Genomic DNA, 14,962 nt, shown 5'->3' on the forward strand with positions numbered 1-14,962 from the left:
AGGTAACAGTTTAGTACCACTAAACTCGCATGTCCAGTCATACTTAGTGTTAACTTTTTCTTTGCTGATTTCTCTCTCTCTCTCTCTCTCTCTCTCTCTCTCTCTCTCAAATATGCTCAGATTTTTATCAAAATGCAAATATTTGACAATGATTATGACTTAAAATCTTAAGCATAAGTTAAGCAGTGGAAGTTGTAGAAACTATATTGTTTGTTTTCTTTAGGGAGGAGAACCTTTTTCAAATGACGTGTTTGGAGATGTACTAATGTGTAGAGTTCAAATTTAAGATCTGTGCGGCAGGGCAACTTCCATCTTTTCAGTCTACAACGTTGACTCACAAAGAAACGTAATGTATGATTGGATATTGCAGTTTGTCACAATTGTGTAGGTAATTTAAAACTTCTTCAGCTTTCCAGGATTAAAAGAAAATGGCGGTGAATGTTTATTCTACATCTGTAACCAGTGAGAACCTAAGTCGGCATGAGATGTTGGCATGGATTAATGATTCCCTTCAGTTGGCCTACTCCAAGATTGAACAGTTGTGCTCAGGTAATTGTTACATAACTATAATGAAATTGTGGGTATGTTATCGATTGTATGGGCTGTGAAAGGGTGGGTGATGTGTGTGTGCGCAAAGTTCTCTGCAATTACAGTGATCCCTATTTTCTCTACCCTCGCGCATCAAGATGAACACTTCTTAGTTTCTTGCTTTTCCCCCTTGTTTCTTTCTGTCCATTTCCACACATCAAGTCAACTTACACATTCATCAGTCACTCATGACTCCAAAAATTTAAAGCATGTGGCTAAGGTTGATATTTCACTAAGAGTCATACAGCTGTACATTATGAAAACAAACCTTTTTGGTCCAACTTGTCCATGCTCACTAAATGTCCAAAATATATCTCGTCCCATTTGCAAGCATTTGGCCCATGTACCTCTAACCGTATCTATTCATCTACTCATCCAGTTGCCTTTTAAATATTGTAATTGTACCAGCTACCTCCACTTCCTCTGGCAGCTCATTCCATGCAAGCACCACCCTCTGCATTTAAACGTTGCTCCTTAGTTCCTTTTTAAGTCTTTCCACTCAACTTAAACCTTTGCCCTTCATTTTGGGCTCCCTCATTTCACGGAAAAGACCTTGTCTGTTTACCCTATCCATGCCCCTCATGATTTTATAAATCTCTGTAATGTCACACTTCCACTTCTGATGTTCCAGGGAATGTAGCCCCAACCTATTCAGCCTCTCCCTATAGCTCAACCCTCCAACCCTGGCAACATCCTTGTAAATTTTTTCTGAACCCTTTCAAGTTTCACAACATCTTTTAGATAGCAGAGACCAGAATTGCACGCAATATTTCAACAGTAGCCTAACCAATGTCCTGTACAGTCACAAAATGACCTCCTAACTCCTGTCTCCATGCTCTGACTAATAAAGGACAGCATATGAAATTCAGCTTTCAAACCCTGTCTACCTGCAACTACACTTTCAAGGAACTATGAACCTGCACTCCAAGGTCTTTTGTTCAGCAACACTCCCCAGGACCTTTTGATTAAGTGTATAAGTCCTGCTCTACTTCCTATCTGAAAGATGTTGTGAAACTTGAAAAGGTTCAGAAAAGATTTACAAGGATGTTGCCAGGGTTGGAGGGTTGAGCTATGGGAAGAGGCTGAATAGGCTGGGGCAACACCTCACATTCATCTATATTAAACTTCATCTGCCAATCCTTGGCCCAGTGGCCCACCTGATCAAGGTGCCATTGTACTCTGAGGTAACCTTCTTCCGCTACATCTCCAATTTTGATGTCATCTGCACATTTACTAACCATACCTCCTATGTCCGCATCTAAATCATTAATATAAGTGAAGTGGACACAACACCGATCCTTGTGTCACAGGCCTCTAGTCTGAAAAACAACCCTCTGCCACTATCTTCCAGCCAGTTCTGCATCCAAATGTCTAGTTCTCCCTGTATTCCATGCTATCAAACCTTGCTAACCAGTCTATCATGAAGAACCTTGGCAAACGTCTTACTGCAGTCCATGGAGATCATGCCTATGACTCTGCCCTCATCAATCCTCTTTTGTTACTTGTTCAAAAAACTCAAATCGTTAGTCAGACATGATTTCCCATGCACAACGCCATGTTGACTATCCCTAATCAGTCTTTGCCTTTCCAAATAAAGGTCCTTCCAGATTCTCTCCAACACGTCCACCACCGATGTCCGGCTCACTGGTCTGTAGTTCCATGGCTTTTCCTCAGCATCTTTCCTAAATGGTGGCACCACATTAGCCAACCTCCAATCTTCCAGCCCCTCACCTATGGCTATAAGCAAGGTGCCCAGCAATCAATTTTCTAGCTTCCCGCAGAGTTCTAGTGTCCACCTGATCAGGTCCTGGGGATTTCTTCACCATTGTGTTTTAAGATGTCCAGCATCAGATGTCTATAATGTGGACATTTTTCAAAACGTCGCTGTTCCCCGCATTAACTTCTGTATGCTTCTTCACAGTTAATACTGATCATAATACTTGTTTAGTATCTTTCCCATCTCCTGCAGTTCCACATGTAAGCAGTCTTGCTGATCTTTGAGGGGCTCTAAACTTCCCTAGTTACCCTTTTATCCTTAAGGAGAATACAAAGGTATTCTATAAATACATTCACTCTATTTTCCCAAGCTATCTTGTGCCTCCTTTTTGCCCTCTTGATTTCCCTCCAGTCTACTCCTCCTGCCTTTATACACTTCTAAGCATTCACTCAATCTCTGCTGTCTTTACTTGGCACATGCTTCCTCCTTCTTCTTGACCAAAACCTCAGTTTCTCTAGTCATCCAGCATTCTCAACATCTACCAGCCTTGTCCTTCACCCTAACAGGAACACGCTGTCTCTGGATGCTCTTTCTGTCACTTTTGAAGGTTTCCCTTTTTCCATATGTCCCTTTTACCTGCGATCATCTGCACCTAATAAACTCTTGAATGTTCTTGCCTAATACCATCAAAGTTGACCTTCCTCCAATTTAGAACTTTAACTTTTACAACCAGTCTATCCTTTTCCATTGTGCTCTTAGAACTAATAGAATTATGGTCACTAGCCCCAAAGTACTCCCCAAGTGAGCTCAGTCACCTGCCCTGCATTATTTCCCAAGAATAGGTCAAATTTTGCACCTTCTGTAGTAGATACATCCACATGTCGAGTCAGAAATGTTTCTTGTACATACTTAAATTCCTCTCCATCTAAACCCTTAACACTATGGCAGTCCCAATCTATGTTTAGAAAGTTAAAATTCTGTCCATAACACCTCTTTATTCTTACAGATAACAGATTTAAGTTTGTTTCTCAATTTCCTGCTGACTACTACGGGATTCTATCATACCATTCACCAATAAGGTGATCATCCCTTTCTTGTTTCTCAGTTCCACCCAAATAACTCCCTGGACATATTCCCAGTCCTCACATTCTCTCATATTCCCAGGAATATCCTCCCTAAGTATCTTTCGCCATAATGTTATCCCTCACCAAAAATGCCACTCCTCTTCCTTTCTTGCCCCTGTTTCGATCCTTCCTATAGCATCTATACCCTTGACTATTAACTTCCCAGCCCTGTTCATCCCTGAGCCACGTCTCCATAATTGTTATGGTATTCCAGTCCTATGTTCCAAGTCATGCCTTGAGTTTGTCTGCTTTACCTGTTAGGTAAAGTATGCAGTTAAATTTATCAGTCTGCTTTGTCCTCCAATTTGTTCCTGCCTGTCTTGTTTGGCTTACTCCTTTTCCCAACTGTGCCAGTCTCAGTCTGATCTCTTACTATCTCCCTGGATTCCACCTGCCTCCTGTATTTATTTGTGCACTGCTCGTGGCACTGGGACCATTCCAGATATTACTACCTTTTTGAGGACGTCCTTTTTAAATTCCTGCCTAACTTCCTATATTCTCTTATCAGAATCTTGTACTTTTCTCTTCCTATGTCATTAGTTCCAGTGGGTACAATGACCTCCTGCTGGTACCTCTCCCCTTTTGAGAATATTCAGCACCCTCTCCAAGAGATCTTTGATCCTGGCTCTAGGTAGGCAATACACCATTCTGATGTCTCGCTGTTGGCCGCAGAATCATCTGTCTGTGCCTCTAACTAGAGAGTTTCCTATTACAATTGATTGCTTGGAACCTGGTGTACCGATTGTGACAGTGGGGCCAGTCTCGGTTCCAGAGACTTGTCTGTCAGTGATATATTCCCCTGAGAGTCCCCTACATTTTTGAAAATAGTAGACTATTTTGAGACTGGGATGACCACAGAAGACTCCTTCACGATCTATCTCCCTGTCCTACTTTTCTTGGTGGTCACCCATCTACCTGATTGTATCTTTGGTTTATCTCCTTCTCTGCAACTGCTATCGATTACCCCAGCTCCTGTAAATTCTTCATCGCCTATAACTGCCACTCCAACCAATCCGTGCAATCCGATAGGATTCGCAACCAAACCTATTTCCCACAGACATAATCATCAGTAACATGGAATTTCTCCCTCATCTCCCACATCCAAAATGAAGAGCACGTCACTCCAAAAGCTATCTTTGCACCTTAACAATCGTATTGACCTAGAAAATAGCACAGTCTTACTGCACTAAAAACGCTGCTCCAAGCTAGCTTAGTACCTACATTTTTGTATTTTTAATTTTTTTTAGATTAGATTACTTAGTGTGGAAACAGGCCCTTCGGCCCAATAAATCCACACCAACCCGCCGAAGCGCACCCACCCAGACCCCTACGTTTACCCCTGCACCTAACACTATGGGCAATTTAGCATGGCCAATTCACCTAACCTGCACATTCTTGGACTGTGGGAGAAAACCCATCCAGACACTGGGGAGAATGTGCAAACTCCACACAGTCACCTGAGGTGGGAAATGAACCCAGGTCTGTGGCTCTGTGAGGCAGCAGTGCTAACCACTGTGCCACCGTGCCGCCCACAAAATTAAGACAGATCGCAATAACAATATATGATCAAAAAATTACTACTTTACTCACCATTTTAGATTTATAAAAGCAAAACAGTAAGGTTACATTTTTGTGAAGATTTGTAGCTCAGGCTGTGGTCCAGGTTGTAAGTTTGCTTGTTGAACTGGAAGATTTGTTCTCTGATGTTTTGTCTCCATGCTAGATAACATCAGTGAGTCTCTGTTGAAGTGCTTGTGTACTGTCCTACTTTCTGTTTGTGTGTCTTGTTCAGTTGTGGTGGTTGATATCACTTGCAGTTCTTTTTCTGAGAGGTTGGTAAATGGGGTCCCAGGATATATTTAAATGGGCCACAACACACTGCAGCACCCAGAAACTGAGATACCAAAGAAAAATGCCTAATGCAAGGTATTCAAGAACAATGGTACCCAATAGGCATAGTCTGCCAATTCTTACACAACATGCCCAAACACTCTAGCCACACTACCATACGTTAAAGATATCTCAGATGATGACTAGACTACTCCAGCCCCTTGGTAACACGGTAGCCCAGAAACCGACTAACACACTGAAACAACTCTCGACGAAAGTAAAGGACCCTCTACCAACAACCAGCAGAACAAACGTCCTGTACAAAATATCCTGCAAAGGACTTCAACAAACATGATATTGGACAGACTGGCAGGAAACTAACCACCAGGATGCAAGAGCACCAACTAGCCACCAAAAGATGCAACCAACAATCACTAGTATCCTGTCTCACAGACAACGAGAGACACCAATTTGACTGGGACAGAATAGACAACGGTATTGGATTCTTTCTCACATTTAGGATCTTTAATCCAGTTAATTGATGGAGTGGGGAAATATTTCACTTTGAGATTGCTCATCATCCAGCCACTCCAAACAAAAATGTGTGTATATCAGAGCATGTAAAACTGAAGAGTGATGATTAAAGGATCAAGTTTTCTCCCCCCTATTGGTTTTCAATGACATATTTTCCCTCTTCCATTGCCCTGGTGTATGTCCAATGATAGTTGTATGTGGAAGTTTAATATTTTTCAAGGAATAGAATTAAACAATCAGATGTGCAGGAGCTATACCACAACATTAATTTTAAACTAAATCTGTCAAATTTTTGTTTTGAAGGTACTGCATATTGTCAGTTTATGGACATGCTTTTCCCTGGTTGCGTTGGACTTAAAAAAGTGAAATTTCAAGCTAAACTGGAACATGAATATATTCACAATTTTAAACTTTTACAAGCAGCCTTCAAGAGAATGGGTGTCGACAAAGTAAGTTTTACATTACAATTTCCTTGCACTCCAGTTGTTTGGTCACCTTGCAGTTTGTTGTATTGCCAGAATGAAATAACCTATTTTTATTTCTGTGATCTCTGCTGTGACAGATACATGGAAATAATATTTGCCACAACAATTAACAATGGTTCATAAATATCTTCCTTGAACAGACTTATTTGAAAATGAATGTTTCAAAAATAATTGATCATGGTTACATTCCTTACAAACTGCAAAGCAGCATTCAAATGCAATTTTGTGGGTTTTTTTCATCTGTTTCTCAACTTTGCCCCCTCGCAAACCCTCAACCTGTATCTGCCCTGTCAGACTGCATGTAAGATATCGAGTCTTTGATTAACTGTGATTTCATCCAGTTAGCAATGGGCAAAATCAATAAACTTCAAACTTTCTTTAGCTTTGTAGATTTAAGTACCAATCCCAGCCATGGCCTTGGGTTAACCTAAATTACTTGTCACCTCTTTACGATATGACTCTGAGATGAACTTCCAATGCCGTGACATTAGTGCAATCATGATGACTGCCTACTTTCATTTCTGCTATCCGTCTCAACAAATGCTATAACCTGTCCCATGCTGATATACTTATTCTTGCAGTTTGTACCTTCATATTTGTCTCTTGTGCTTCCATTCAACCAAAACTCTGCAAATATACTTTCCTACATCAAGCCCTGCTCACTATCCCTTCTCCTCTTGGTGGCTGACATTAGCTTCCAGTCCACCAATTTAGAATTATGGTCTTTTTCAATTTAACCCCTTGGTTTGTCCTGTGAAAATAGGCAACTAATTATATCTCTTTAAATTCCTTTCTAGATTCTCCGGTTCACGGTCTCGTTGGCCAATGATCCACTGATCCCTTGCTTAATGCCATCAGTGGTAGTTGTGCTTTTTGCTGCCCCTCTCAATTTCTTTATGATCCTTCTCAAAGTATATTGAGTACAGGAATTGGGAGGTCATGTTGTGGCTGTGCAGGACATTGGTTAGACCACTGTTGGGATATTGTGTGCAATTCAGGTCTCCTTACTATCGGAAGATTTTGTAAAACTTGAAAGGGTTCAAAAAAGATTTACAAGGATGTTGCCAGGGTTGGAGGATTTGAGCTATAAGGAGAGGCTGACAGGGCTGGGGCTGTTTTCCTGGAGTGTCGGAGGCTGGGGGGTGACGTTATAGAAGTTTACAAAATTATGAGGGGCATGGATAGGATAAATAGACTAAGTCTTTTCCCTGGGATGGGGGAGTCCAGAACTTGAGGGCATAGGTTTAGGGGGAGAGGGGAAAGGTATAAAAGAGACCTATGGGGCAATTGTTCCACACAGAGGGAGATACGTGTATGGAATGAGCTCCCAGAGGAAGTGGCGGAGGCTGGTACAATTGCAACATTTAAGAGGCATTTGGATGGATATATGAATAGGAAGAGTTTGGAGGGATATGGGCTGGGTGCTGGCAGGTGAGACTAGATTGGGTTGGGATATCTGGTGGGCATGAACGGGTTGGACTGAAGGGTCTGTTTCTGTGCTGTGCATCTCTATGACTCACTGCTTTTGATCACCCTTTTAATACCTTTCACTGGATAGTTTAGTGTTCACTATGTTTATACAAATACAGTTGTTTAATTACTTTGTCTTAAAAATGGAAATATATTAGTTTTATGCTAGTTACTCAAAAACAAGGAATTCAGTGCATTTTGTTCAATCATGCTGACCCTGAACAGTATCTGATCCATTCTACCTACAAAAAAAGGCTAGGTTAGTTTTTTAAAAAGTCAAATTGGATGTTACCTTTCTTATTTTTCAGATTATCCCTGTTGATAAACTAGTAAAAGGGAAATTTCAAGACAATTTTGAGTTTGTTCAGTGGTTCAAGAAATTCTTTGATGCAAACTACGATGGTAAAGATTATGATCCCATACTTGCCCGGCAAGGTCAGGAAGCAGGTCCACCACCCAATCATGGTGATCAAGGTTTTAGTAAACCCAAGAAAACGCTCAGTACAGGAACCACAGGTTTGTATTAATTCATATATTCAGTATTTTTAATGAAATAGTATGGAAGTACTTTGTGAATGTATTCAAAATTATAGTTTTGATTTGGTTGACAGAAGTCGTACATTCAGATTTAATTGTGACAAAGGTTCGAGGTAGATAAAGTAAGCATATATTTTGGTTTTCCAGCCGAGGTTTGTATTCTGTTTATAAGTAGGTGAAAATGTAACCTGTCTTTCCATGCAACAATATATTGGGATCTGCTGTTAAGATAGAATCTATTCATTACATGGAACCAGATTTTAATCACCTGTCCTGGTCATTTCTAAGGTTTCTTATTTACGTTAACTCCTCAGGAGTGAGAACTTCAAGTAATGCGTACTGTGTGTAACTATTTGTTTCTGACGAGCTTCTGCTGTCTATTGCTTAATCAACTTTTATACAGAGGGGAAAGCATATTATCATGTATTCTATAAACCTTGTAACTCTCTGGTTGCTTTAGCACATATAGTATTTCTGTATTGTCACAGTTTGTTCCAGCACCCCTATGTCCTTAATGTAAAATACCAAAGGCTTCAAGCAATGGGTGACATGAACTTGATCCCTGCATCCCGCAGCAAATTTAGAAGGTGGGACTTCTCTTTGGGAGGATGTTTGCAGGTGGGGACCCCAATATGTTTGCCTAATTAAAACAAGAATGGGAATGCTTATCAATGGTTTTCTTATCGTTTGCTAACTAAGGCTGTGGTGTGCACAGTTTAGACCTACCTAAGGGCCTTCATCCTTTCATCTCTGGCACTCAATCAGTGGCAGATCGGGAGGGTTTGCCCTTTGAGAAGCCATGAACCTAACGCTTGTTGGGGCTTGAGAGTCTGGATTGTGTCACCCTTCGTTCAAAAATACATCCTTGAACAAAGGGACCTGCATCAAAAAGGGGAAAGTAACAGAGCCACCACCTCTTTCCCCCTAATCTAATACTACATGACATGAGGGAGAGTTGTTGTGATTCTGTTCGCCGAGCTGGGAGTTTGTGTTGCAAACGTTTCGTCCCCTGTCTAGGTGACATCCTCAGTGCTTGGGAGATCATCCTGAGTAGCTGCACACGCAGGTGACCAGCAACATGAATTCGACTGGGACAACACTACTATTATAGGGCAAGCCAAACAGAGAACAGCCAGGGAATTCCTAGAGGCATGGCACTCATCCACAGATTCTATCAACAAACACATCGACCTGGACCCAATATACCGGCCACTGCAGCGGACAGCTAGAACTGACAACCGGAAGCGGCAGAGACAAGCCACGATAAATGCAGGAGGAAACATCACAGAAGCGCTTCACAGGAGACTCCCAAGCACTGAGGATGTCACCTAGACAGGGGACGAAACGTTTGCAACACAAACTCCCAGCTCGGCGAACAGAACCACAACAACGAGCACCCGAGCTACAAATCTTCTCCCAAACTATGAGGGAGAGTATTTTCAATGTGAAAACTGGAATTTGTGTCCACAAACATTGTGTGCTGATCACTCCTACTGTTACTGTCATGGGCAGATATATCTGCTGCAAGTAGATTGGTGAAGGTGAAGTAAGTATGCTTTTCTCTCTTTTTGGCGTTTCCATGATCATCCTCTGCCGCAGGTCCCGTCGGGTAACAATGTTATTGAGGACTCCCAACACAGTCAGCAGATGTGCACCTGCTAAATAGGCAAGATATAATGCGTAACGGTAGTTGTGTGGGTTTCTTTCTCCAGCTCCTTGGTCAGTGGATGAGACCCCTATTCCCTGGATTTAATTCCCCTCTGTTTGGAACTAAATTACATACGTGTTGATCTTGCAACTCAAGTATGTCAAATCTCTTGGAACCTGCACATTCTGTGTTCAAATGCTCATATCTTGGTGTTTATATCTTTTTTGAATAAAATAAGGAGGAATCTATTGGTTAATCTTTTTAAACATATATGTCACTATTTTAGTAAAAAAGAATGACCTGTTTTATTCAGTGCTCGTCACCTGTGGAGGAAATAGGAATACTGGTTTCTTTTAATTGAAAAAAAGGAAATTTGAAAGAGAAAAATTACTTGGAGTAGTTACCAATAATGCATTGCCTGTAAGGGTGGCAAAAGCATATTCAATAATAACTTTCAAAAGGGAATTAGATAATTACTTAAAGGAGGAAATCATGCGAAGGAGTGGTACAAATAAAATAGCTTAGAACTGTCCGAAGCATGTTGAGCTGTGTGATCGCTTTGTTGTCTAAAGATGATCTACACTGAAGCATTTTCTGAAGAAGCCACTTGTGTCATCCTATTACTTTACAAGGCCATCAGCTACAAGGTGTACCTTTTTGGTGTGAAATATTTTGGCATTGCCCTATTTCTGCTTCATTTTAAAAAAAAAATACTTTTATTGAAAAATTAGATTTTTTAAATATGACAAATACAAAACAATACAATTCAAAACAATACAAAGAAAGAACACCAAAAAAAATTAAAAACCCACATTGCCCTCATGTACAAATGTATAAATATATAAAAATATAAATTATAAAAACCCCAACTAACTACTTAACTAAATAATAACTAACAACAAACTAATAAATGATAATACAGCTCAGCAAAACAAAACACTAACTCTCGACTATTGAGAACATTACATTGCACACATTCATACGTTCACAGTACCCCTCTCTGGGTATTGGACTCATAAAGCACAACCAGTATGGCTATATAAAACCCTTACTAGTGTGGTGGACAAATTTGTGTCCAGGTAGTCCAAAATGGGGCTGCTTTGTCTTAGAGAAATTCTCAGTTTTGTGGTGTACCATACTTGTGAGAAAATCCAAGGGGATATGCTCCATAACAATATTACACCAACCCAACAGGCCTGGGGGATTTTCAGACACCCAACGTAACAAGATATTCTTTCTTGCGCAGAAAGCGAGGATGTTGAAAAGTCTTTTTTCTTATGCGCATCTCTAGGGAACACACTGGGCAGGCCAAGAAAAAGAGAGATCAGGTCCTTCTACACCCTTACACCCAAAATCCCCATCATTGTAATAGGCACTGTGGCAGGTACAGGACCAGAGACTATGGATAAGAGTGCCTGTACTAACTTTACACTTGGGGCATATTGAAGATATCCTTGGTTGAAATTTTGACAAACGATCCAGAGCCTAATGGATCCTGTGATGGATCTTCAACTGTAAAGCATGGGTCCTATTGCAAATTGATATCTCTCTTTGCATTTACCCAAATATCTTCCCATGCCTCCGAGCAGACCTCAATGCCTAGCTTTCTCCCACACCCTGCAAAGTTGATTGAACTCATTAGAGGGACTGTCCCCAATTGATAATATAAAGTGCTGACTGAAAGTGCACTCTTAGCACTGAGCACCCTTCTCTCTCTGTCAGATTTGTAGGGATCTGTTGGAAGTGTAGTCTTTCTTTGAATAAACTCCTTAACTTGGGAAATAAAACAAGAGGTCCCTGCTAGATAGTTCGCATTTCTGCGCTGACTGATCAAAAGACATCATTGTGTCTCCCTCAACAAATCACCTATGCAAGACACACCCCTGGCCACCCAATGTTTGAATCTTGAAACCATCTTCCCTGTTTGAAAATATGGTATACTCACTATAGATGTAAAAAAAAAGCTGTTTTGCCAATACTTTGTTTTGCCAACCCTTTCCTCTGCCAAATTGCCCTCCATGCTGTCGCAGTATTGATAAATATTGGGTGATGACAATATTCCTTAACTGTCCTCATTTTGTCCAAAAACCGCAAACTAGTAAGGGGGCAATTTGCCTGAGAGATTTCGATATCTAACCATATTGAAATAGGGGCCCCACAAGCCAATCGCTCATGTAAGGTAAAAGTGAGCTTAGTTTTTAATGTCCGGGTGAGCCAATCCCTCACCCCCAGTCTGTGAGGCTATTGCAGTTTAGCTACTTTAATAAGGGGCCGCTTATGATACCAGATAAGAGCTGAATCAGCCATTCAGTCTCCTGAGTTTTTGCTTATCGAAAATCAGAGGGAGCATCCGTATGGGGCACAGCAAAGGGGGAAGAATATTCATCTTAATAAGAACAATCCAACCTGACTGAGACCAGAAGTGCCTCCCATCTTTTGAAGTTCTTGTTTGATTTTGTGAATAATTGAACAAAATTAGCTTTAAACAACTGATCAAGAACTGGAGTAATGAATATGCCCAAATACATACCCCCCCGATCTTTCAAGATCTAGCACCTTTGTAAAATCACCCATACACAGTCTCTAATTTTGCAAAATTAATTTTGACCCCAAAAAGGTGCCAAACAAGCTGATTCATTGTATCAGGCAAAGCACTGAAGCTGCTGGATTTGACAGAAAATGAGGACATCATCCATGTATGAGACATATGGAATTTTGACCCCACTTCTGGAGCCAATATATTAGGATCCCTATGAATGACCTCCGCCAACAGTTCAATCACCAATGTAAAAAGCAATGGCGGAACGGATTGGCACTGTAGGCTGCCCCTAAAAGTGCTAAAATTGATTGATTGTATCCCATTGGTGATGACCATAGTGAGAGGGTCACTGTAGAGAACCTTTACCCATCTTATAAAGGCTTCACCCAAACTAAACCGCTCCAGAGTATAGAAAAGGTACGGCCACTCAACTCAGTCAAATGCCTTCCCTGCAGCTGGAGAAATCACGAGTCCCTGTATTGACTGTTGTTGACATGCTTGAATTACATTAAGCAGCCTTGTAGCAGTTTTGGAGGAAATGCAGCCCTTTATGAAGCCCATCTGGTCCTCTTTAACAATAGAAGGTAACAGTTTCCAGCCTTAATGCAAGAGTCCTAGAGACGATTTTAAAGTCCACATTTAAGAATGAAGCACAGTCCTCTAAGATGTTCCCTTTTTTTAAGAATAACTGAAATATTGGCCTCTCTTCGAGATGGTGGGAGGCGAACATGTTGAACATCAGGCCTGACAACAAGCTTATAAATTCCTTACAAAATTCGTTGGGAAACCCGTCAGGACCAGGCGCCTTTCCACTCTGAAGCTTTTTCACAGCCTCCTGCAGCTCTTGCTCTGATAAGAGGGCATTGAGAAAGGACTCTTGTTTGGGGGTCACACTCAGGGCTCCAAATCCTTGAAAAAGGGCTCCATCTTGGCCTGCCCCTCCTCACAACCCTGAGACTGGTATAATTCAGAGTAAAATCTCTGGAATGCTGGCATTAATCTCTTTGGAATCACATGTTAGGTTTCCAGACACTTCCTTAATCAGTGTAATGGCTTGAGGGGCACTGTATTTTTCTGGCAAGATAAGCTAGGTTTGTCACCATACTCCTACAACCTTTGTTTTGCGAAAGTAAGTTCTTTCTTTGTTGTCTTCATGAGCACAGAATTCAATGCAGTCCACAGCGCCATAATCCTCTGTGGCTTGGCAAACGAGGGCCTGTCAAAGTAAGCCTTCTCGACTGCCTTCAACCGTGTTCAAGAAGATGTTGTTGCTCGCCCTTCTGCTTTTTGCTGGCATAGTACAGGATAACTAACCCTCTGGCATAAGCTTTAGTAGTTTGCCAAAGGACAGACGGGCTACTAACTGAACCTGAATTAATGTTTAGAATTCCTTAGAAGTACTCCACAAACTCTCATGCTTAAGGGTTAAGGGATCCATTCACCAGTGCCTCAGGCCCACTGTAGCATCCTTAATCTTACTAGGTACCCTGGAGCGTGATCAGAGATTGTGTAATATTACACAAGCATACAAGATGCCACCAAGTCTAGGGTTGCCATAGGGAGGGGGGTGGTGCAGGGGTCAGTGTAGATTGGGGAAAAAAAATATAAAATCCCTGCCTGTCGGACGGAGACTCCTCCAGACATCCTCCAACCCTAACTCCACACACAGATCCACTAATTGTTTAGTTGTACAGAGGGTATCGGGGGGACTTTTGGACAAACTGTCTACCATGGGATCCATAAGGCAGTTAAAATCTCCCCCTCTAATGATATGCTGGGACTCGAGACTGATCAATTTGGAGAACGCATCTACCAGAAATTTGAGTGGATGGGGCGGAGGGCAGTAAACATTTAACACACCATATTCTTCCTCATTTATCAGGGCTTTGAGGATTAGAAACCTCCCATGTGTGTCTTTAACACACTCTAGTAACTTAAATGGGAGATTCCTCCTGACCGATATAGCCACTCCACTACTTCTGGTATTAAAAGATGAAAAGTAAACCTGATCAAAGCCATTCTGATGTAATTTCAAATGCACCCTATCATTCAAGTGTGTCTCCTGTAACAAACCAATAGCCACCTTCTCCTTTCGAAGACTCAAAAGTACCTTTTTCCTCCTAATTGATGAGTGACTCCCATCAATGTTCCAGGTACACCATGTCATCAAGTCATTAGCCATAACCTTCTGCAGTAATATTTAGATTCCAGTGAAGGTGGACTTGAATTCCAAATCGCTCAGCCTTAGTGTTGCAAGATACTTCGAGCATAACGTCTATGTAAACTAAAACCACTACAGTTAACAAACCTACAAAGCTATCAAAGACTATGTACAAAAAAAAAAGAAAAAACAAACCAGCAAATAAAGCGCCAATGGTCCTGAATAGGGGAACTCACCCCCTGCCCAATGGGGCATCTACACATCTCAAAACCCAACTTGCCATCTTGCTGCCCATACTGCAGCCAGGATATTTAAATACCTGAACTGGG

At 41.3% G+C, this 14,962-nt stretch overlaps 1 protein-coding gene across 3 annotated transcripts in view; it reads left to right on the forward strand.

Moving 5' to 3' along the window:
- Positions 1–14,962, forward strand: part of mapre1b (microtubule-associated protein, RP/EB family, member 1b) — a 71,361-nt gene that overhangs the window by 23,654 nt on the left and 32,745 nt on the right. For 2 of the 3 annotated variants that reach the window (XM_060836080.1, XM_060836079.1), the window contains 3 exons: positions 409–549; positions 6,097–6,242; positions 8,057–8,264. In XM_060836080.1, the coding sequence (XP_060692063.1) occupies positions 429–549; positions 6,097–6,242; positions 8,057–8,264 (475 nt within the window). In that variant the 5' untranslated portion in view covers positions 409–428. The remainder of the gene's footprint in view (positions 1–408; positions 550–6,096; positions 6,243–8,056; positions 8,265–14,962) is intronic. The other variant, XM_060836081.1, reaches the window with a different exon arrangement.

Source organism: Hemiscyllium ocellatum, chromosome 15, assembly GCF_020745735.1.
Source record: "Hemiscyllium ocellatum isolate sHemOce1 chromosome 15, sHemOce1.pat.X.cur, whole genome shotgun sequence".
In the NCBI taxonomy this organism is placed as follows: Eukaryota; Metazoa; Chordata; class Chondrichthyes; order Orectolobiformes; family Hemiscylliidae; genus Hemiscyllium; species Hemiscyllium ocellatum.